Consider the following 22,337-nt stretch of genomic DNA (forward strand, 5'->3'; position numbering starts at 1 on the left):
AATGGTAGGCCTGATGTAGTATTTTGTACTGTATTAACCTTACCTTGGCATCTATGCCTATTTTGCAGGGGATCATCAGGGCCTCCACCCACTCTTCTGACTCCAGGGACCCACAAGGCTCCCCCATCTTTCTCACAGGCGGGTTAGGTCCTGAGCCCCGAATGCAGTAATCACCTGATAGTGTCAAAGTGGGTTTTGCTGGAATCCTTGACCTCAAGGGGTGAGCTATTAGGGATGTCTGAGAAGGTGGGGAACTGTGTACGTAGGGCGTGTGACAGTTGCATGTGTCTGTATACATCACTGGGTGGAAGCTCGAACTCCTCTTGTAATGTTGCGAACGATTTGAGGTGTCCGTCCCGTAGGACCTCTCTGAGGGTCAGTATGCCCTGGTCTTCCCAGCTAGGGAATCGGCCCATATTCACCACCTCTGGGATGTACCCGTTGCCCCACATTGGTTGGTACAGTGTTGGTGCCCCTCCCACACAATGTGTTGAAGTGCTTCCCGCCACACCAGCCGGATCTGGCGTATCATTCCTGGGAGGTTGGCCATGGCAAGGTCCGTTCCACATAGTACACGGAGGGGCGTGCATTCCCCCATGCACCTAATCTCGTTACTGACATGTGGGAGAGCAGGATCCGCGTGGAGCCATTTGTTCAAGACACCTAGTTGTGCGGCCCAGTAGTAGGTCCGAAGGCAAGGTATACCCAGGCCCCCCTCCCAGACTGATCGCTGCAACGTGGTCAAGGCGATGCAGGGTTGTTTCCCACCCCAGAAGTTTCCGGATGATGGAGTCAATATTGGAGAAGGTTGCGGAGAGAATGTGAATGGAGGCGTTCTGGTGGACATAAAGGAACCTTGGGAGGGAAAGCATTTTAAATAGGGCAGCTCTGCCCAGCAAGCCCAGATGTAGGGATTGCCAGTGAGTGATGTCCGCTTCCAGCCTGCTCACCACGGGTTGGAGGTTAAGTCGAAAAATATCCTCGGGATTGGGGGTCTCTCTGATACCTAGGTAAACAAATCTCTGGACGGACACTGAGTAGGGACAGCGAGGCGGGATCGCGTTCACCCCGCCCTAGAGCGGAAAGAAGATAGTTTTCTGCCTGTTGACTTTAAGCTCGCAGAACTCGTGGAATTCTGTGAGAATTTTGGTCATCTCGGGGCATGCGACCCTAGGGCGGCTCATGTAGATAAGCAAATCGTCAGCGTAAAGCGAGACCCGATCTTCGCCTCCCCAGGGACACGTGAATCTGGACCATGCGGGTGATGTCCTAAGTCGGATTTCGAGGGGCTCGATGGCTAATATAAATAAGAGGGAAGAAAAGGGGCATCCCTGCCTGGTTCCCCTGAGCAATGGGAAGGGCTTTGAGGAGATCCAATTCACCCGGACGGTCGCTTCGGGGGCCGTGTATACAAGTTTGACCCAAGACATGAAGTTGGGCCCAAACCCCATTCGCTCCGTGATGTCCCACAAGGCAGACCAGCCCACCAAATCACAAGCTTTTTCAAAGTCGACTGCGAGAAGCGCCAGGGGCTCTTTGATGTTGGGGGCCTGGCTGATTGCGAATTTGACCCTGCGCAGGTTCAGCCTAGTAGACTTAGCCGGCATGAACCCACACTGGTCAGGATGGACCAGGGAGCGGATGACCCCTAGCATCCTGTCGGCTAGGACCAGAGAGAGCACTTTGGCATCCCCATTGAGGAGAGGGATGGGTCTGAGGCACAGAGGTCCAGGGGTTTTCCAGGTTTAGGGATCACAGCGATGATGGCCTGCCTTGGGTCCGCCAGGAGCATTCAGTCGTTAAGGGTGCGCAGCAGCATACGGTGCATGTGGCCTGTGACCGTGTCACCCATTCTTCGCCAGGCTTCGGCAGGGAAGCCGTTAAGGCTGGGGGTTTTACCAGGCTGAAGCTGAGACAGCGCCGCAGCCACCTCCTCCTCTGTGATTTCTGCCTCCAGCGTATTGGTCTGGGCTTCAGAGAGCCTTGGGGAAAACGGTGGCATCTAGGTAGTGTGGGGGCTCCTTGGAGGGCGTGGTATCCCTGGAGGCATAGAGGTTCTGATAAAAGGCTGCAAAGGCGTTCGCTATATCTGCGTCAGTTTGGTGCAGGACCCCCCCCGGACCCCTTAATGGCTCTGAAATATCTGCGTGCACTGTCCCGTCGCTCGAGCCAGGCCAGTGTCTTGCCGGCCTGATCACCCACGACGTAGATCTGACTGCGCATAGTGAAGCGGGCGGTCTTGGCGTTATCCTGTGCCAAGTTCCGAAACAGCTCCTGAGCCGTAACCATCGCCTCTTTGGACTCTGGCGTCCCGGAAGCTAGAAATTCCTCCTCCGCCCTGGCCGCAGCCTCTTCCTTTTCAGAGATTTCTAGGGTTTGACGGCGATGGTATGCCGTTATCAGAGACAAGGCTTCCCCTCGGAGCACCGCCTTATAGCCCTGCCACAGGGTGACAGGGCTGGATACGGATCCTTTGTTGAGGGTAAAATAGTTGGTTGTCTTTTGGACAAGGCCTTGACACACCTCGGGGACACCCAGATAGTATGCAAGTCGCCAGGAGGATGGACGCTTGGCCTGGGGCAGTTTTATAGTGAGCATGAGGGGGGGAGTGGTCTGAGATATCTCTGGCGAGGTAGGTGGTGGTTTTCAGCGTGTGTGACATATCCCGGGGAACAAAAAGGTGGTCTATGCAGGACATGGAGTTATGGGCATTCGAGAAGGAGTAGTAGCATCTGTCAGTGGGGTGGAGAGTGCGGCATGTGTCCACCCATCCCATCCCAGCGCAGATGCAAAGGCGTGAAGTTTGGTTTGAGTGTCAGGATTTCTATTGCCCACATGCGTTCTATCACTACGGATGTCCATGACCTCATTAAAATCCCTGCCCAGAAGCCATTTATCCATCCATGCCCCCAACATTGCATCCTGGAGGTCCCTAAGGAAATTGTTTGCCAGCGGGGGAGGGGCATAGGCTGCCACAATGCCCCACATGGTCTTGCCGATATCACCAGTGACCACCACGAAGCGGCCCCTCCAGTCCGCGTGAAGTTCCCTCAATTGGAACGGGACCCTTTGTGCAGCAGAACCATGGTGCCCCGAGAGCCACTGGAGAACTCGGCATGAAAGGTGGTTGCATAATTGGACTTCCTAAAAAATCTGCATTCTGTGTCCATCAAGTGTGTCGGTGTGGGGAGGGCAATATCTGGTGTCTGTTTAATTGTTGGAGGACGAGCCGTCTTTTAACCCCAGAGCCCAGCCCGTTCCACGTGAGCAAGGTGAGGTGACTGTCATGTGCCATTGATGAGTATACAGAGGTGACATTTGCCGGGGGGGTTGGGTTCCCCGGCGCCCGAGCAGAGGTTCCCTGTCCGTTCCGGGGTCTCCCCTCACCCCCCTCCTTGAAGCGTCCCGACCCACCCGCCAGTGGTTCTGACCCCTACCCAACCTTGAGTGATGAGTGCGATTGCCTCGACCATTTCCAAAGAACTTCTTCCCCCACCCCCATGCCCATACTCCCCCCTCCAACCTGAAGCACTTATAGCCCGAACCTAGCACCAACAGGGCGCTCAACAAAAACGTTAACATGAACCATCATGGGGCAGTAGGCCGGACTGGAGCTACTGCCCCATCATGGGGCAAGAGCACCTCGGAGAGGCAGCGGCTGCTGGTAACACTCCCCTTGGTACCTACGGACTCTACCCGAAAGTCAGGGTGCAGCGGCATTCATCCGTTGTCAGTAGTCCCTTCGGCTTGTTGTGGTGCAGCTATGGATTCCGGATCCAAAGAGGGAGGGCGAGGTGAAGACTGCTCCAATTTTGAGAATCCGTCTAGTTATTCCCAGTGGCGATCTGCGGGATCCATTGTTTTGAAGGATTTGAGTTTCCAGCCATTCACATGCCTCCTTCGGGGTGTAGAACAGGTGGGTGGTCCCATCATGGTGAACTTTCAATAATGCCGGGAAAAAGAGAGCATGTTTGATGGACATTGAATGCAGTTTTTTCTTCAGAGTCAAAAGACTAACGGGCCTTCTGGACCTCTTTGTCCGGGTAAAACCTGATGCAGTATCCATTGTACGTAACGGGCCCCATGGTGCGGGCCATCTGAAGAATGGTGTCCCTGTCCCTATAGTTTAGGAGGCGTGCGATGATCGTCTGTGGTGGGGCACCTGGGACAGTCCGCCCGGTGGGGACTCTGTGCACCCGTTCAATCGAAAAGAACTTGGAGAGCTTTTTGGGAGCGAAGATGTGGGCAAACCAGTCCTCAAGAAAGAGCTCTACACTAGGGCCTTCTTCTTTTTCAGGGATCCAGAGGATCCTTTGGTTGTTTCGTCGAGCCCTTCCCTCGCTATCTTCGGCACGATATTCGAGCTGATCCACCTTCTTGAAGATCGCGGCAAGCTGTTTTTCCATTTGTCTGAGTGAGTCTTCTGTGTCGGATATCCTTTGCTCCGACTCCCCAACTCTAGATGCTAATTTGTGGATGTCCTGGCGGAGGAAGACAATATCTGCCGACAGGCCCCCTATCTTTAGCTCCAGTGATGCTCTGGAGTTGCCAATCGCCCTCATTACGTCTGTGAGAGAGATGGCAGCGTCCTGCACTCACCCTCCTTGGTCGTCGATTACCTGGGGCTGTGGTGTGGAGCTTGGGGGGGATGCCGACTGTGAAGAGGTCCATTTTGCTCTGTAGGGTCTGTCTTTTGCTTGTGTCCTTACTCCTCTTGTTGCAGAGTCGGGCAGGATATCTGTCGGCGTGTCTGTGTGGTCTCTGAGGCGATGTCGGGTCCGCGGTAGGATGTGGAGCTGGCCTTGCCTACTGATCCGGGTCAGGCCGTACGGGAGTCTAGTATCGGGGGCACCCTATGGCATCCTGGAGATTGTGTTGCAGATTATCAAGTGGTATGTAGACCGGGTTCTTGTCAGCGGCTCAGATTTCCACGGGCGTCCCCCAGGGGGAGGGGGGATGCGCAGAATAAGGGTGTCTGTGTTCTCTGAGTGGACCCGCTCTACTTAGATGGACCTAGGCCGGAGGTTGGTTGTCTGGGTCACTGTGGGGTGGTGACTGTTTGGCACGAGTTCCTTCTTGCCTCTGAGCGCACAGTGGTGTGTTATGCCCAGGTGGGTTCCGTGTGTCGGGGGTCCAGCAGAAGAGGTCCGCAAGAAGGGGCCGGGCAGGTGTCCAGGAGACCAGCAGCGTAGACGGGGTGTCGGAGGGGAAAGGAGAGTGTCTCGTGGGCCCCCTACCTTGTTCTGACTGTGGGCAGCCGGGGGTGAATTCGAGGCGTATGGGGTGCCCCTCCGCTGGGCTGCCGGTGGTCTGATTCCAAGCTAGCGTGGGGGCTCCGTGCGGGGAGAGCAGATGTTGGTGGTTACGCTACCACTAGGGAACAGGGAGGTGCTTGCAGGCATGTGTGCGGCCTTGCTTTGGTCCTTGAGGCTTGGTCCCTCTGTCCTCTACTGTGGAGCAAAGCAGCTATCGCAGTGTCCTCCGCGTGGGTGGGGGCGCAGCCCTGTCGTCACCTCAGGGCCCTGGGGGGGGCGACGACCTGGGGTTCCTCTTGGTGGCACTGTGTCTCTCAGGACCCAGGGAGCTGGTCCCAGGCTGTGGGGAGGCTCCCCTCAGAATGGTGGTGCCCAGTGCCGGCACTGGAGGGAGATGGTTGCCAATGTCTGGTCCGGCAGGGGGAGGGAGTTCCAAGCGGCACCAGTGGCCGCCACAGGCACAGTGTCGGGGTGCCCCCACTTCCGCAGATGTTCTCAGATCGGCGGTCCACGCTCGCACCCGCCACTGTGGTCAATATCGGGGCGCTACAGGGGTTTTAGGTCATGTGTGTGGGCAGGCAGCCTGCGCCGGCGCTGCCTGGCAGGATGGCGTCCGTCGCCGCCCCGGCGGTCCGCAGCCCATATTGCACTTCCCAGCCTCAGATTTCTGTCAGGCTGTGAGATCCTCTGCTCCCCGACACCTATTTATGGGCAGAGTCGTTGCTGCAGGGGTCCTCTGTTAGGCCCGGAGATTCGCTCCGTATGCACTGGGTAGCGGGGGGGTTCTTGTGCCCGGCGGCTCTCGAGATCCGCGCCGCCCTAGCTGCTGGTTGTCAGGGTCTCATGGGCGCCAGGGAGCGCCTCCAGTCGGGTGGGGTGGCGGGGCCTCTCTGCGGTGCCGTTGTCCGCCGCCGGTGCTGTGTATGGTGCACTCGTTTCACACAGTGTGCGCCAGTGGCAGTCCGTCCTCCCAGATCTATTCCCCGGTCCCGGGTCCCGCCTTCCGGGCTCCCGCAGCTTGTATGCGGGCGGATTGCCTGTCGTCTCGGCCCAAAGCAAAAATGGCGGCCGACGGTCGCCCACCCGTCTAGCACTTTGAGGGCTCCGATTTGTGTCGGGACTGCGGCCAGCCCAGGAGGTTCTGCCGTGCAGTCGGCCAGTTTCTTGGTGGGAACTGGTCCGGGGAGTAATTTTATTCCAGGATATTGGCCATGGCCGCCAGGAGATGGTTTCTCTAGTCCCTCATGCGCGGCTCGCGCATGCGTTCCTCCCTTAACTTGGTCTTGAAGTTTCTGATGTGTGCTCCATTTCAACCCTTGCACACATGTACGCTGAGGTTGTTGACCTTTAAGACTATACTATTGGTTGCTATAACATCTGCACGTAGAGTCATGTTGCAGGCACTCCCTTCCAAGCCACCCTTTACTATATTATAAGGACAGTGTTGTGTTGAGGGTAATGCCCGCCTTCCTACTACCTAAGGTGGTTTTGGACTTTCACTTTGTCAGAAAATTGTGCTACCAACCTTCTATCCTCCTCTGCATTCTACTAAGGAAGAGGAAAGGCTCCATAGGTTGGACCCTAAGGGAGCATTAAACTTTTATATTTCCAGAATGCCCAAGGTGAGAGTGGACGACCAGCTCTTTGTGGGGTATACTGGAAACAAACTGGGCAAGGCTGTTTCTAAACGGATCTTGTCTAGGTGGATCATCCTCACTATTTCTGAGATTTGCCGGCAAGGACCCTCCTAAGGGCTTGCATGCTTATTCCACCAGAGGCATGGCCACTTCGACAGCCCTGCAAAGGGGTGTCCCTATTAAAAACATCTGTGATGCTGCAACATGGTCATCAATACACACGTTTGTTAAGCATTATTCCCTGGATACTTCCCATGCTCAGGATGTTGCTTTTGGTAAGGCAGTACTTTACTCTGCCCTTTTAAAAACAAATGTCTAAATTCATCACCCTCCTCCACTCATGGATACTGCTTTGGGAGTCTGTCAAAGATGAGGAATACGTTGGCGACACAATCTATTCGAAGAACCAGTTACTTACCCCTGGTAACGTTCTTTCAACTGGATGTTCATCCAACGTATTCCTCATTGCCGTCCCTGCCAACCCCCCCCTGTAGAATTTCCCATTCTATTACAGCTTTCGTTCCAACAAGGCGGAGCGCGGTCAGGCCTGCTTTATGGGAATATCTGAAACACGAGGAGGGAAAAACAGAACTTGGGCAACGTGCGGTGTGCGTGTTACTTATAACATCTGATGACATCACACTTGACGTAGGCCTTCAAAGGACATCGACCCGACGCCGTCGACGCAGGTCACCCGCTGCTGACAAAATTTCCAAAGCTGGACACTACATGCCAATGATGAGGAATACTTTGGCGGAACATCCAGTCGAAAGAATGTTACCAGGGGTAAGTAACTTGTTCTTCTCTGTTAATTGTTTTTTGCTAGGCTGCTGGTAGTTTTTTCTCTTTTTTATAATATTGTTCCAATGGGTGCAATACATTTTATTAGGGGTGTAGCGTATTTCGGCTTCAAATGAGTATTCGGCTGAAATCCGGCCAAAATCTATGTATTCTGCTTTGGCCAAATACCTTTTTGAATACTTTTGAAGGCTGCAGAAGCAAGTAGCTTAGAAGTTCCAGCCAGGAACCACGCTTATTTCTATTTGCTCTACCGCAAGGAGCTGAAACGCGAAACAGCCACTGAAAGTAAAGTTTGCCGGTTGCCAGCTTTGACAGTGCCAATACAGTGCAGGAGTCCCCCCGACGTCCTCCCTCTGGTCCCCATGACTGAGGCCCAGTAACAGTCAGATCTGCAGAGCTGTATAGGAACGGAAGTCTTCAGATGCATCTTTTTCTTCTTTACTAAGGTACTGTAAAACTAGCCTAAGAGAACTTAAAGTGCTTGTAACTTCTGCAACTCACAAGTCTAATCAGGTTGTGGCCCTACATTTGCTTCTTCTTTTTATCAAAGACTCCTAAGAACTTGTGCAAAGACTTTTCCATTTACTTACCTGAAGTGCTGCATCCTATTCAAAGACTTTTGCCAATTGACTTTGGCTTCGCCTATTGAAATAAATGACTGTTCTAAGTGCTATCTGAAAGTAATTGTCCTGCTTATGAATATTTGTAATTTCTTGTATTCTAATAAACTTGGCCTTTTACAAACTATTAAGTATTCTGTATGCCAACAGTAAGGTATTAATGTCCCCAGCACCCTTGTTACTCGAGTCGCATGTGGGTGTAGGTTGTGACTGTGGGCCATCCCAAAAGAGCCTTGTCTGATCCAGAAACTCGGTGTACAGTACTGAAGTATATTTGTGTGTTACTGCTCCCTTCTGAAGAAGGCTTTACAACTGACTGATAAATTATTAATTGTTTATGCAAGAAACCTTGAGTGTAAGAGTTTATCTGAATACTTGTAACTGTGAATCTTTGTGTAACTCCACTACAGCTCACATTTCCCCTCTTGAGATAAGCCTGGCTGCTCAACGCGCTACCAACACTGTGTAGTACAAGTTTATACCAAAGGTTGGGTTGCCTATACCTGTAGTCCTAGTTGTTTGTAGTGTTCCCAGAGGGTACTGAATACAAACGTTGCCTAACACACAGCATCCAATAAGCTACTTGCTTGTTTGTGTTTGTATTTATTTTATTTGTATTGCGCACCTGGCATAAGGGCATTGTTGGCTGCAGCCTTCCACCAGCAGTATTTAGCATACAGGGCTGTTGGGGATATTTCAATGTTATGCTTAATACCCTCTCCCAGCGAGACCCCCAGCACTTTTTGCTGGAATTACAGACATTTATTATGAGGGGAGCCTTTTTCTGCTCATTCATTCTTTTATGCTCCAATTATGGCATCCCTGTTATATGTTTTACTTTATATTATGAAGTCTTCCTTTCCTTCATAACTTTTTAAAGACATCTGTGTTTCACTTTTGCAGCACACAGCACCCTATGTGCAGTGTTGCTAAGGGCCCCTTGGGTTCTCCTTTTTATATTTTATTTTCCTTAAAAACTACTGTTGTTATGGATAGGGGGATACTTTTTAATCCTGCCTAGATTTTACTTTTGAGAGGTCAGCACACACCACCTTACGTGGGGATACCTAGTATCCCTCTGCTGCTGCAACCTTTTAGTTACAGTAACAAAACTATAGTTTGGGCTGGTGGCAGTGGACGTGTTCTAGCAACCTTCGTGCAATTTTTCACTGCAGGCTGTATTCACAGCTGTGGTTATGCGCAGGAGTGTCACGTATGTTCTAACATGATGTCTCCCTTTTACCCCGCCATTTTTTGTGTGGCTGTTCTTTGTAAGCCCTTCTGCCATCCTGGGAGGGAATAGGTCTTGATATGTGTTTTGCCTTCGGCGAGAACCCTTTATGTAGCTAGCGGAGGCCCCAGTGTGTCTGCAAGGACAGGAAGCAGGGGAGGATCCCGTAACGCTATCCTTTGTGTGCTTATGTGCCTGAATGGAACAAGTTCCCACTGGGGGGCTGGATGTCCTGATTGGACAACCACCCACCCCTTTCTGTAAACTGCAGGGAGAGTTTGCAGAGGATGAATGGGAAATCCTGATAAAATGTGAGGTTCCTGAGGCAGAAGGCAAGTTGACCAGTGAAACAGAAGATCCAAAGCAGAAGACAAGAGACGCCGGCAGACCCTTCCAGTAACCCCGAAGAGACAGCTGCTGTCCTGACCCTGTTTTCAAATCGACAGAGGAGCTCCTTCCCTTTGGCTGGTGGGACCAACTAGCCATAAGACGACCTGCAGAACGAGCTATTCCCCGACGTGCTAGGACCTTCCAGGGCTGCAGACCGCCACTACCAGGGGACCTCCGACCCAATTGCAGTGCATCGTCTTCCCATGAATGAATCTTCCCAGAAGTTTGGTGAGCTCCAGTTGGTCCTCGAGAGACAAGATACCCCTCTTTGAAGTCCCCTGATCAGAATGCAGGATTGCAGAATCGAGGCGGATCGACCGGCAGTAACAGTTGACTGTTGGAGCTTGTAAAAAGGTGCCAAATCTGCAGACCGCCATGCGAGTCCCAAGAATTCCCTGCTGAGAGTCCTTTCTTGCAACTGCTACTGCGAAATCCCTTCCAGAGTCCCTGGTCACCACGACCAAGGAACAGGAGACCGGGTCCACTGCTGCTTCATAGCAGAGAATCCAGCTGCAGCTTCAATAATCCTAAGGTACTGTGGGGCTCAAGGTAGTACTTACCTCAAGCCAAATTGTCACTCCTGTGTTACTGGAGTGCTGTATCTGGTGTTTGGGTGTTTAACCATACCCATTGCCTGCCTAGGCCTAAAGCTTGTGCACCTCTAGGGAGTCCTTTAAAAGGTCCCTGATAACTTTGTTTTATTCCACTAAAGCATCCTACTTGAAAGTAATTGAAGTACCTTACCCTTTCTGCTGCTCCACATGACTTTGCACCCCTCCTCAACTGACTCTGAAGAACTAGCTAGGGAAGGACTGCTAAAGTATTGTAATCATTGGAACGTATTACCAAGTGGTATATTTCTATTGCTGGTGCTGTATAACCAATTTTCCTTACAACAGAACATTGTCTGAATGACTTTAATAAGTTGATTGATTTATCATGGAACTGTATTCATGACTAGTACATTCCACTATTGGTTTACTCGCCTGAAAAGTATTGCTGAAGTTTTCTATTGTGTTGGTTAATCTAAATAGTATTTAAATACCTTGATATAACTTTGCCTTGTGTATATAAAATAAATGTATATTTTACTATAACTACAAAAGTGTGAGTTTTTTTGCGCCTATGTATTTACTGAGTTAATTGTACTTACCTGCAGCTCACCTCCCCATAAAATAAGCCTGGCTGCTCTGCCATTCTACTAAACCTTTGGGTAGTATAGACTTATACTAAAAGTTGGGGCCTGTATATTTATGGATAGTTTTGTAGAGTCTCACCAGTTGGTAGACTTTAGGAAAACTCCCCTAACAAGGGTTTTACTCAGAGTCTACAAAGAAAACTTTTGCAGACTGTGTCTGCACACCAGGGGAGGTGGTGTTAACATAACACCACTTCACTGGTGTGCCGTAATTTCATAAATTGCCTCCAGCAGTATGTTATGGACATGGCGCAGCATTTCCTGATCAGTTTAATTATTAAAACAATCAGAACAGCTTCATTTATCCATAGGAAAGTGCTACCTAATTTGCATAACTATCCTCCAGCAGTATATTCTTCTATGTACTTCTGGAGGCAACATACTTCTAGCAGTGTCTAACATACTGCTGGAGGCACATTATGCAAATTACTATTCATCCCAAGTATTTGGCTCCAGATGAAATACTTGGCCCAACCACTAGGTATTCAGCCAAATAGTAACTTTACTAACCAGGATACCCCTATTTTTTATCTTGCTGTTTCCTATTTGACACCCTCCTCCATGTCACCAACATGGAGGTTGTTGCTTGCCTTCAAGAACTGAGGGGCCACATGGCCACCCCTTGTTCCCTTTTATATGGGTTAGAGGAAGTGGCTATCTTGGGGCACTCAATGCCTGTATCCCAGGACTGCTAGCTTTAGTAAGCCTGTGACCACTTCTGACTGGTATATGTACATGCCTGTCTGGGATAGTTTGAATTTCTTCCTTTGTGTGCATGACCCTTCCAGAATGCATGGGTGTGCTTGGAGGGATGGTCTGCCATTGGCTGTCCGCCCCTGTGTTTGAATGATTCTTGGTGTGATTGCGTGTGGTCTTCACTCATTTCCTCTTGAGGGGGATAAAAACAAAGCACCCTACCCACTCCCCTTTTCTACTGCTGGAACTTTGCTTGGGGAAGGACCAAAGCTCTGTACCAGCATCCTTTGACGCTCTGAAGAATCAAACGGTGAAGCTCTGCTTCTCCAAAATGACCATAAGGGACCATCTGCAGCACTCTTTTACCCTAATCCTGCTCAAAAGCCTGGTCTTCCTGAAGCGCCCGACAGTGCCTGCCTCACCGGATCCAGAAGCTCTCAAGATTGTTTGTACCAAACCAACCAGAGACTCTTCATCTTAGGACATTAGGCAAGTAGCCTCTTCTCCCAATTGTGAAGCTCAAGGGGACTGTGCTGCCTTTGTTCTTGCAACCATACTGCCAAACTCTTCTAACTGTTCTTTTTTTGAGGCTGGCTCCTCTCCCATGTGACTTAAACTTTTTGTAAATTATTTTATCTACTTTGGGTTGGATTTGAGAGAGCCCAATCATCAGAAGCTGAATCCTTTGCTGGAGAAAGAAATGGGCCCTCTCCATCAATGACTATAGTCGACATGCCTTTCTGCTCCACTGACTCCGACCCTCAACCTGAAAATCCCCAAATGGTCAATAATCGTCCTTCCCAAAAACTGTGCGCCCCCCCTAATCCGGTATGTCATCACTGGAACCTAAGGTGGTTGCTAAACAGTTTTCTCAGCAACTGCCTATTGAAACCGCCAATTGCTTGCTGCAAAACTGTATTTTCAGTCCCAGTGAGTCTCATGACTCTGGCATTGATGTATAGTTCTTCTTCATCCCTGACCCCCCTCCCTCGTCATCTAGGGTCTCCCTTCACCGGAGCTCCAAAAACTGCTCCTTGGACAATTTCGTAGAAGTTGGCTCTTTTCCAGGAAAGGCTGCCCCAATTGCACGCAACTGGTCTTCCTTGGTGTCTTGAATCTTTCTGGATAAGATAAGAACACTGTTTACAAGCATCTTCAAACATTTTCCCTTCTAGTAAAGCCTTTTTTACAGAACTCTGAAAACACTTCATGAAGCTGTTTTACTTACCTGCTACATTGTGATATCTTTTTTTTCAAAGTTTACTTACCTGCAAGTATAGCGATTTTTCACTTTGCCTTTTCTTATATAAACATTGTATTTTTATGAAGTATAGTGTGTTGACATTTTCTCATTGGGTATTAATGAAACATGTCTACTGTAGCTCTTAACCACCCCACCCTACTTCCTTAGAGTTAGACCTGGGCTGCTTGTTCACGACTACCGCTTAAAGAGTCTTGTGAGTTTTATTACACCATTTGCAGTTCCTTAGTCTGCAAGATGCACCTAAAACTTGACCGCCGGACCTAAAGAACATCTCTCCAAAACCTGTGATCCTATGTTTGTCATGCTGTTTGTACTGTTCACTTTGTTCTCTGTTTAGCAGAGGAAAGTGGGTCCAACTGATGGAAGGGGGCACACGCGGCCCTGTATAGTATATTTGCTACATCCCCTACAGTGTCAAGGATGCTCATGTTGTTATCCTAAAGAAAATCAGGTCAATAATTTGTTCTTTCATGCCCTTGTTGGCTGCAGGCCCTGGAGGACTGCTTTGTGATTTTTTTTTTTTTAATAAATGACATTGTTTTACTAAAAACCGTTATCAATTGAGCAATTATGGTGAGATTTCATAAAGAATCGGGAATTGACTATTTGAAATATAATCCCAGAATAAAAGAATAGGACATCTTAACTAAAGAGTGGATCAGTGTCTAGTGAAGTGATTGCAACCTTGTATATCCTACTTAAAACGTAGGTCCACATGGTACACATTGTATATGGCAAATAATTAAAGGGATGTTACAAGAGTATACAAATAGCTTGTTGAAGACCTGTTTTCCTCTTTGCTGAAATTCTGTAATGCTTTTCAAAAATATTTTTGTTATTCCAGGTCCGATTGAAGCTGTGTTCTTCTGGATCCTCTGCAGGCTTCCATGTTTCGTGCAAGAAACCACAGACAAGGAGACAAGCTCAGAATGTGTCTTCTAGTTTTACCTGCAGCTTTAATTCTGGAAAGATGACCTCTCCGCTGCGAAGACCCATGCACAAGCCACCACTGTGTAGCACCCCTACTATAACTGCAGATTTTCGCAACTGCAGGGCTGAACAGTCTGTTGAGGTTTCTTTTGATACAGAGGCTGGTGCCCTGCATGGTGAACTGCATAGTTTTGGACCGGAGGCAGATGTGAGCAGTCATCGGTCGGGTCACCCTCTACAGTGCCACTCTGCCTCTCCTGGGAGATCCCATGCTGTCAACCCAAATAGTGTTTCATGCTCTATGTACTATGACTCGAAATCTGTGATTTGCATTTCTCACTGTACACCCAGCGAATCATGTTCACGACCCTCTGCTCAGCATAACGTGCAGAGTAAATGTATTGTCTGCATCAGCCCTGAACTCTTTTCCCCAGAATCTTGTTCAGACGTCCAGAATAGGATGGAGCCAGTCGTACACTTGGATCACAGCTCTCTTAGAGTCTTTCAGAGGACTAGTTCTTTTCAGCCTGTGGTCTCTTTAAATAGTGGTACAGTTAGCAGATACTTTCTGACTTCTAAGGAGCCTCCACCTACAAAAGAGATGGAAGACCTTTCATCTTTGGACTCCCCAGTTCACGACAGTAAATCTCTGGACGCAGAAAAGACTGAGGTAGAGATCCAAGAAATGAGCTGTGGAAGAACTCTCAGCAAAAGTGAAGATGAGAAGTCTGCTACCAATCCATCCGATTCGGTCATGAATTCGGCATCTGTTCCCAGTAACCAGATACCAGACAAGGGCGGGTGCAGCACCGTGGCTCCGGAGAGCAATACTGGCATTGGTACTGGGAGGAAGGTTTGCATTAGTGGCTTCAGCTCAAAAAGATGGGGCAATCGAACCCGCACTGCAGATGCGACTACAAAATCGAGCAAGAGAGACTTTTACCCTTCTTTCAGGAACCAGAACAGCAACGTGTCTCTGCTTGAGAATGGCATTGTAAAGCGGAAACAAACAGATGAGGTAAGATTTGCTCATGCAGTAAAATGGGAGGTTTTCCTGAGCATTATTTGAAACTTCTCCCAACATTGTATGTATTGATAACACTGTATTGAATATCTAAAACCCATATTTTTTTCTCTCGAAGAGGTTTTTCAAAATCTACTCTGGTGTTTTTCTTTTTGAGAAGTCATCATACCGGTATACAAGGTTTACACTGAAGTCTAACCAAACTATTGATGGTAGTGTGGCTGAATGTTGCAAATACTTGTAAGTACCAAAGGTCCACACAGATAGTACAAAAACGTATAAATAGGTTGCACATGGTTAAAAACACTACTACATCCAGCTTTCCCTCCGTAAATACCTCCCGGACAGAGTACTTTGGTCCTCTGGCTCCAACTCTCCGCAGGTCAAATGTTTCTCCAAGCAGAGAGTGGGAGGTAGATCCCTTTTCTCGGTTGGCTCCTCCCTCTGGAATGCCCCCCCCCCCCGACTTGAGCCGGATCTTCTTAAGTTCTGGAAACTTCTTAAGACTTTCCTTCTTCTCCTCCCCCACCCCCTCTCCCATGCTAACTCTCACTCTGATGCTGTGACTGGGACCTGGTCCCTTCAGAGTCCTACAGTGGCCAGACCTCTCGCTCCCCAGCATCCCTTGCCAGCCAGCACTTACCCTCGGGCTCACTGTTCCCTTACTAGCCCAACCTGGTCCTCCCTGCCCCCACTCTCATCCTCCCTTCCCCACTCTTCTCCTGGCACTTGCCGCCTTGTCCTGCCCAGCACTTGTCCACATCCCACCGTTGGGGCCTCCCCCATGCTTCTCTCCTCTCTCCCCCTGTCCCCCTCTACACTTACCATCTTGTCATGCACTTGCACGGTAGGATTGTCGCAAGACCAATATAACTATTTTTGTTCTACTTTTATGATTACCATGTCATAACGCCCCCTCCCCCGAACCCCCCTTCCCATCTTGTCTTGTGGCAGCTGGAAATACTTGTGTATAGGCGCCATTCAAACGTCCAATAAATAAAATAAATACTACTGTACATAAAGGTCTATTAACATAGATACAGTCATAGTTTTTGTAACCTTAAATCTGTTACATGCCCTTAATATGGTTAATTATTAACACAATTAAGAAGACAAATACAGTATACAGTTCCTAAAGTTGGGAGAAAAGGTGTTATTTTCCAATTTCAAGCCCTATTAGGCACCCAGAACACTGATGATCAGGCTTGTTGATATGTCCAGTCCTACTTTTGCCATTGCCCAGGTTTTTTTTTAATGTTTATTTATTAACACTTGGCATAGACAAACATTACAAACACGTAATAGACAGCAGAGCATTGACATGTCCATTACCATCTGTAAGCGATTACGGTGGGAGTTCCCCTTTGTTCAAATACACTCGGAAGTCTAAGTCTGCCCATATATCAGTATTATATACTGTTCCTCCATATCATTAACCCAAACAACATCATTCAACCAAATGTCCTTCATGGGGGGCCGCTTATGTGTCCATCGCCGAAGGATGTCTCTCTTAGCTAGTAAGAGACCTAAGCTAAAAAACCTGTGTTGCACCACTGCCAGCCTCCCCACATAGCCAAGTATACAGTCACAGGCCACAAGCATCAATGGGCTCCCCAGTATATCAGTTAATGTGTTTATAACAGTTTCCCAATACTCATGCAATTTAGGGCAGGGCCACAGCATGTGGAGCAAAGTTGCATTTTCATCTGCACATCTAGGCTCATCAACCCAAAATAAACTCAGTCGGGATGGGGGAAAGTACAATCTGTACACTGTTTTAAAATGAATGAGTCTTTACTGAATCCACATTGGGACCGTATACATTAAGCAGTACGATCTCCCTCCCATGCAGGATCCTTGTGCACCAGCACGTATCTACCTTCAGTATCCACCCTATTGCCCAGGAGTGTGAAATGCAAAGAGTGATGAATCAGAAAAAGTGCTCCCCTAGCATTAGAAGAGTAAGAGGTGTAATGGCGCTGGGAACCACAGCTCGACGCAAAGCTCTGCGCTGCTGGCCCAGTGTGTGCGTCTCTTGTAAAAATAGGATGTGGGCTCCCCGCCTGTTAGCGTATGCTGCATTCTTAAAAACCTTAATTGGGTAACTCAGCCCCCTGACATTCCAACTAAGAAACACAACCTTCTGAGTCATCCCCTGCTTTTTGTCCAATGGTATAGTAACATCTCTTCCAATGGTAGGCAACAACACGCATACATTCCATACGCCACCTCTGATTTCCCCAAATGTCGTTTTAAAAACCCTAACTGTGTGTATCCTCCCGCACCCACCCTCACTGCGGCATTGCCCAATCCCACCCTCATGTAAACCGACCCAAACCAAAACATTGCACTCGCAAGGGGGAAGCTGCGATTGCGCAGAGCGGACAGTGATTTTAACAACTCAATAGCTCAATCAAGCCTATTCTTAAAGGAATTGCCATAAGTCTGTGACATGAAACCAAGTATAACAGCTGGTGACCTAATCTTTCAAGTAGGGGTGGAGCCCCCCTGGTCGAGAAGTCAGTGCAGGTATTTGCGACTCCATGAAGGAAATTGCTTAAGCTGGGACTGTGAAGAAGTAAGTCTTGTTGTGCTGGAATTTGAGGCATGCCGGGAACAGCACATGGGATGTTCCTTTCCAGCAGTAGTTTCTTAACCACAATGAAGGTGCAGCGCTCCTGCTGTACCGCAACCGAGAAATGAGGGTATATGTATATGTCGTGCGACTCATACCGGAGCGCCTGCATCGCTCTAGCTCATCGAAGGATGTAGTCGCTGCCCCTATAGTTCAGTATACATGCAATGATGGGGCGAGGGTAGTCCCCAGGCTTAGGTTTGGCCACCAGTATCCGGTGAGCGCGCTCTACCGTGAAGTGCGTAGACAGGTCAACGTCTCCCAACAAGGACTTTCGGAACTACTCCACCGCAGTCTGCATATTACCCTGAAAAGCCCCTTCCGAGAGACCAATGATGCGTATGTTGTTTCTACAGGACCTCAATTCTAGGTCATTGCATTTGGCTTTTACTGTCTTAATATCTTTAACCAGCGTTGCCGCCGTGGCTTGCAGGTGGGAGGATGTCCTCTGCTGTGCTTATCCTGGTCTCGGCCTCTCTTATCTTCCGTTTCCTTTGCAAGCTGTGCACGGATAATAGTTACTGTAGTAGTAATTTTATCCAACTTGGAATTGACTGCTCCAAAGCCCTTCGCCATGGTGTCTAGGATTTGCTGTGTGTTGAGGGCTTTAGCAGTCGCCTGGGGCGCTGCACCCACTGCCACTGCAGGGGTCCCAGCCGCCGACTCCAATGCCTTGGGAGTCGCGCTGGCATAACGTTCCATGCTGCTTCCTGTTTTACTCCCAGGCTCTTTTGTCATTTCCAATGTAGTTTGCTGCCCGGGAGGGGACCAGTCACCAGGGCACTCAGTCTTAAACCCCAGATGGGCACTGTGAGCAGCACAAATGTTGTCCGCTGTTAATAACTGTGCTAGCAGTGATCTGACGGTGATCTATGTAGGGTTACGGCCAGAGAGTATTCCACTCAGCACATCAGCCACCTGTATACACATGCAGGGTACGGTACAACCTGGGTCTCCATTCAAATACACAGCACCAGGGTTGTAGTATTGATGGGCCGGCCTCCGCTTCACCCCCCTGTTGCAGTGTCTCGCCAGAGTCGCAGCACTGCTCCCAGTGGAGAGGCCCCAAGCCACATACTAATGTCTGTGCGAGTTGAGGGGGGGAAAACTAACCAGGCTAGGGGAGAACATGTTGCTGCGCTGTTCGTTGGTCACACTTACCACCTTGTGTAACTGATCCTTGGTCGAAGGCACTGCACCAGATGAGGCTTCCAAAGCCCCTGCAGCTCCTCGTCATATCACGGCACTCCCACAGCAAGGTGTCTGGTCACCTCCACCAGGAGGCCTCAATTTTCCTGCAGAGCCGCCTCACGCCAGCTGGGGCCGCAGGACCTCCTTCCAAAGCATCCCCTGTGACGCCCGCCCAGACGTTTAGCTTCGCTGGGCCTGGGCTGCCATGCAATCACCTGGCTCCAGAGTCTAGAGGCCCTGAGCCCAGCAGCGACACCTCGTCAGCAGCTTCAGCACACCTCTGAGGCGGCACGCCCCCAGCGCCTCCTGGTTTGCGATCGCCAGCACCCTCACCACAGCCACTGTGCCCTCTGGGACGGCCGCGCTCTTCACCGCCAGCAGACTAAACGGTCTGAGTGGTCCCCCCACTTTATGGGCCCGTTCAGGCAGCCACAGCATAATTTCCAGGCCAGAACGAAGATGGCTCGGTGGACAAAATGTGCTCGCTCCGTGCAGAACGCAACGAGAAGCTGCCATGTCAGAATGGCTGCTCAACAGTGCCTCCGCCATTGCCCATGTTTGCTGCAGATGGGTAACCCTAGATAAACAGTTAGCATGGGCATCACCAAGTAGGCAGGTGCTACTGCTGAGTAACCAGGAGCGAATAAACCATGCACAGCAAAATTAACTTCCACGTGTGATTGCACATTTTGCCCATTATGTATGATCCATTATATTTAAATGTGCCATAATTCTTTTTTATTTACATTCTCAAACACTCAGTTAATGTCACATTTGCATGTGTGTAAGCCACCAGTTGGGCTGGGAAGCCAAAAGTAGTTCCTGGTAACTGTTGGTTTTAAGATAGCCTTGCTCTCCTAGAGCAGGAGCTAAAGCGGTCCCAGTAATTTCGAAACCTGCACTCATATAGCTCCACCGTAGGAACAAGTGTGTTTGATATGTGGCTAAAAGGTTGTATACAAATTGTTCGAGTCACAATTGCCCGAATGACAATGGACCTTTTCACAATTGACCGAATCGTGAACGTCATTTGTTACATATGTGCGGGGGGAGAACCCCCCGCAAACCCCCACCCAACGCAAAACCCACCACCAAAACCATATATGTATATCTCTGCTCCCCCTGGACGAATCCTCACCAAACTTTGCAAAAAAAGTATATGGCCCTCTCTGAATTTTTTTGCAATGTTTGAGGTTTGGTCCAGGGGGGCAAAGTTATAGGGGGGGTCCCAACATTTCTTTTTTTTTTTTTCCCATAGACTGAATGGGGAAAAAACTTTGCTCACGACTACAGCCCAAACCCCTGGACGTATCACCAAATTTGCGGCAGGAGCAGCGGCTTGGTCCCGAAAGCGTGCTTTTGTAGATTTGGTGAAAATCCGTCTAGTAGTTTTTTAAAAAATGACCAAAAAGTAGGTCACAAAAACTTAGTGATATCGATGTCCGCTCCGCGGACACACTTCCCTATTCGCTCCGCGGACAGGACACTGATTGGTTAATCGGCTTGCGTCATGTCCGCGGACATGCAACATGTTCGCTGATTGGATGGTGAAGTGCGTCAGATTTTTGGTAACGCCCGCCATCTTGGATTCACAGACATCTGCCGGTGTCTGCGAACATCGCGGTAAAAACATATTAAAAAACAAAACATTGCACTTATCAAATAATCTCTGGGGAGGTGAGAGGTGATGAGGATGGGATGGGATATGGCTGCAAGAAGCAAAAAAACAGGTGTTTTTTGCCGCGAAAGTCCGCGAACAGTCCTGAAAAGTTTTCAGATACCTCAGCATTACAGGGTTGTGAATGCTCAACACAATATCTGCAGGCCCATTAAAGTATATTCTCAGTATATCATCCCATCACAGAATATACTCTTTATAAGGATATAGTATGCATGCTCTTTGTACTAACTGCACATTATGCAGGCCCATCACAGCTTATGCACAGTATTGCTGTATGCACACATTTTCTTGGTCGCTCATAGCATCTTCATGGTGTGCAAGTACATCAGAGAATGCATGGCAACCCATCAGACTATGTGCATAGTTGGCAGGGCTTTGTAGTACATGAATAGCATACTGGTTAATCACAGTACACACACATGATGAACATCCGGAACATTAAAAGTACAGTTTGCATGTCCATCGCAGTCTCTCAATAGGATGCATGGCCACTGCACTATGTGCACTGTAACAGACACTTACCAGTATAATCACAATATGAAGGCCCATGACCATATCTGTGCAGTATGCAGCACATTAAAATCTATGAACACTATGACAGTCCGTTACTGAATACACAATGTATGTATTCGGTGTATCCAGCGCGAGATATCTGGGCCCAACTCTTTGACATGTTGCATAGCAACACCTCCCCTGCCCCTGTTCTTGCTGTAGTTTCACTTCTCCAATGGAGTGTGTTTATCTGAGAAATGTGTGTTACTAATGTGCTGCGCGAGTTTGATTTATTTTCTAGCGCCCCCATGTTTGTTTTCCCTCCTTTCATCTAGCTTGCAAGCTACTTGTACCTGAATTTTGGGGCTGTTTAGGCTTGGGTTGCATCCCCTGTCCAGGCCCGGTCACAACTCCGTTCACGTCGTGGAATTAGCATGAGGCTTCTGGGCCCCCATTATGGGTTCAGCAGCTGGGTTGTGCATTGCTCCCAGTGAAACACACACACACGTGTGGATATGGATATTATTCTATTGGAAGTAAAAGTTTATTACTAACAAAAATTACTTTTGATTACATATGTTTTCTTATGTAAAAAAATAAAAAATCGCTGCAAATAGGGCTTCCCCGTTGTCACAAACGGGTTAGGTTTATTAATGTTGGTCACTTAATGAGCAAAGAGAAAGAAACTGTTTTTCCAAAACCAGCACTTTTGTTAAATCTTTGGCCTGAGATGTAGGGGAGCATATCCATCTTCCCAGAACCCTATGTCATTGGTTGCGGGTAAACCGCGTACAGTACTGGAGCAGAATTTTCAGCACTTTTTTAAATTTGTAAGTGTGACCTTCTTTTGGAACAGGTAAGTAACTTACAGACAAGTATATTTCACCCTAATCACAAAAGACTGATTTCAAAAATGTCTGTTTAGAGTCCTAGTCATGTTATGTTATTCGTCATTTATACTACTTACATCACCACTGTAGTGGTCTTAAAACACCAACTCTTGTCCTGGTTGTATGAAATTATAACTCCTCTGGTGTGGCAGCGAGGCTTTGGCCTTGGAGGGGGTGGAGGAGTTGGAGGGGGGAAACTAGCCCAAGGAGAGTGGGGAAGGGGAAGAGTGGGAAAAATCAGGCAGAGAAAAACATACGACATACAGGGAAAGGAAAGTGTAAACTGGAGTCATCGTGCTCCGCGGAGGTACGTATAGTTTTTGAAGTTTTCACAAGTGGAAAATGCAGTAAGAAAAAGGGTGAGAGCTTCACTTATTAGTCAGCAGCACTTTCACAGAGGCA

General features: G+C 48.8%; 1 protein-coding gene across 3 annotated transcripts in view; it reads left to right on the forward strand.

Annotated features, from left to right (window-relative positions):
- HASPIN (histone H3 associated protein kinase) overlaps window positions 1-22,337 on the forward strand; it is a 734,185-nt gene that overhangs the window by 299,300 nt on the left and 412,548 nt on the right. For all 3 annotated transcript variants that reach the window (XM_069604709.1, XM_069604710.1, XM_069604711.1), the window contains one exon: window positions 13,937-15,040. In XM_069604709.1, coding sequence (XP_069460810.1) covers window positions 13,937-15,040 — 1,104 coding nt within the window. The remainder of the gene's footprint in view (window positions 1-13,936; window positions 15,041-22,337) is intronic.

The sequence above is a fragment of the Ambystoma mexicanum genome, chromosome 1p (genome assembly GCF_040938575.1).
Source record: "Ambystoma mexicanum isolate Mex_15411 chromosome 1p, UKY_AmexF1_1, whole genome shotgun sequence".
Classification (NCBI taxonomy): Eukaryota; Metazoa; Chordata; class Amphibia; order Caudata; family Ambystomatidae; genus Ambystoma; species Ambystoma mexicanum.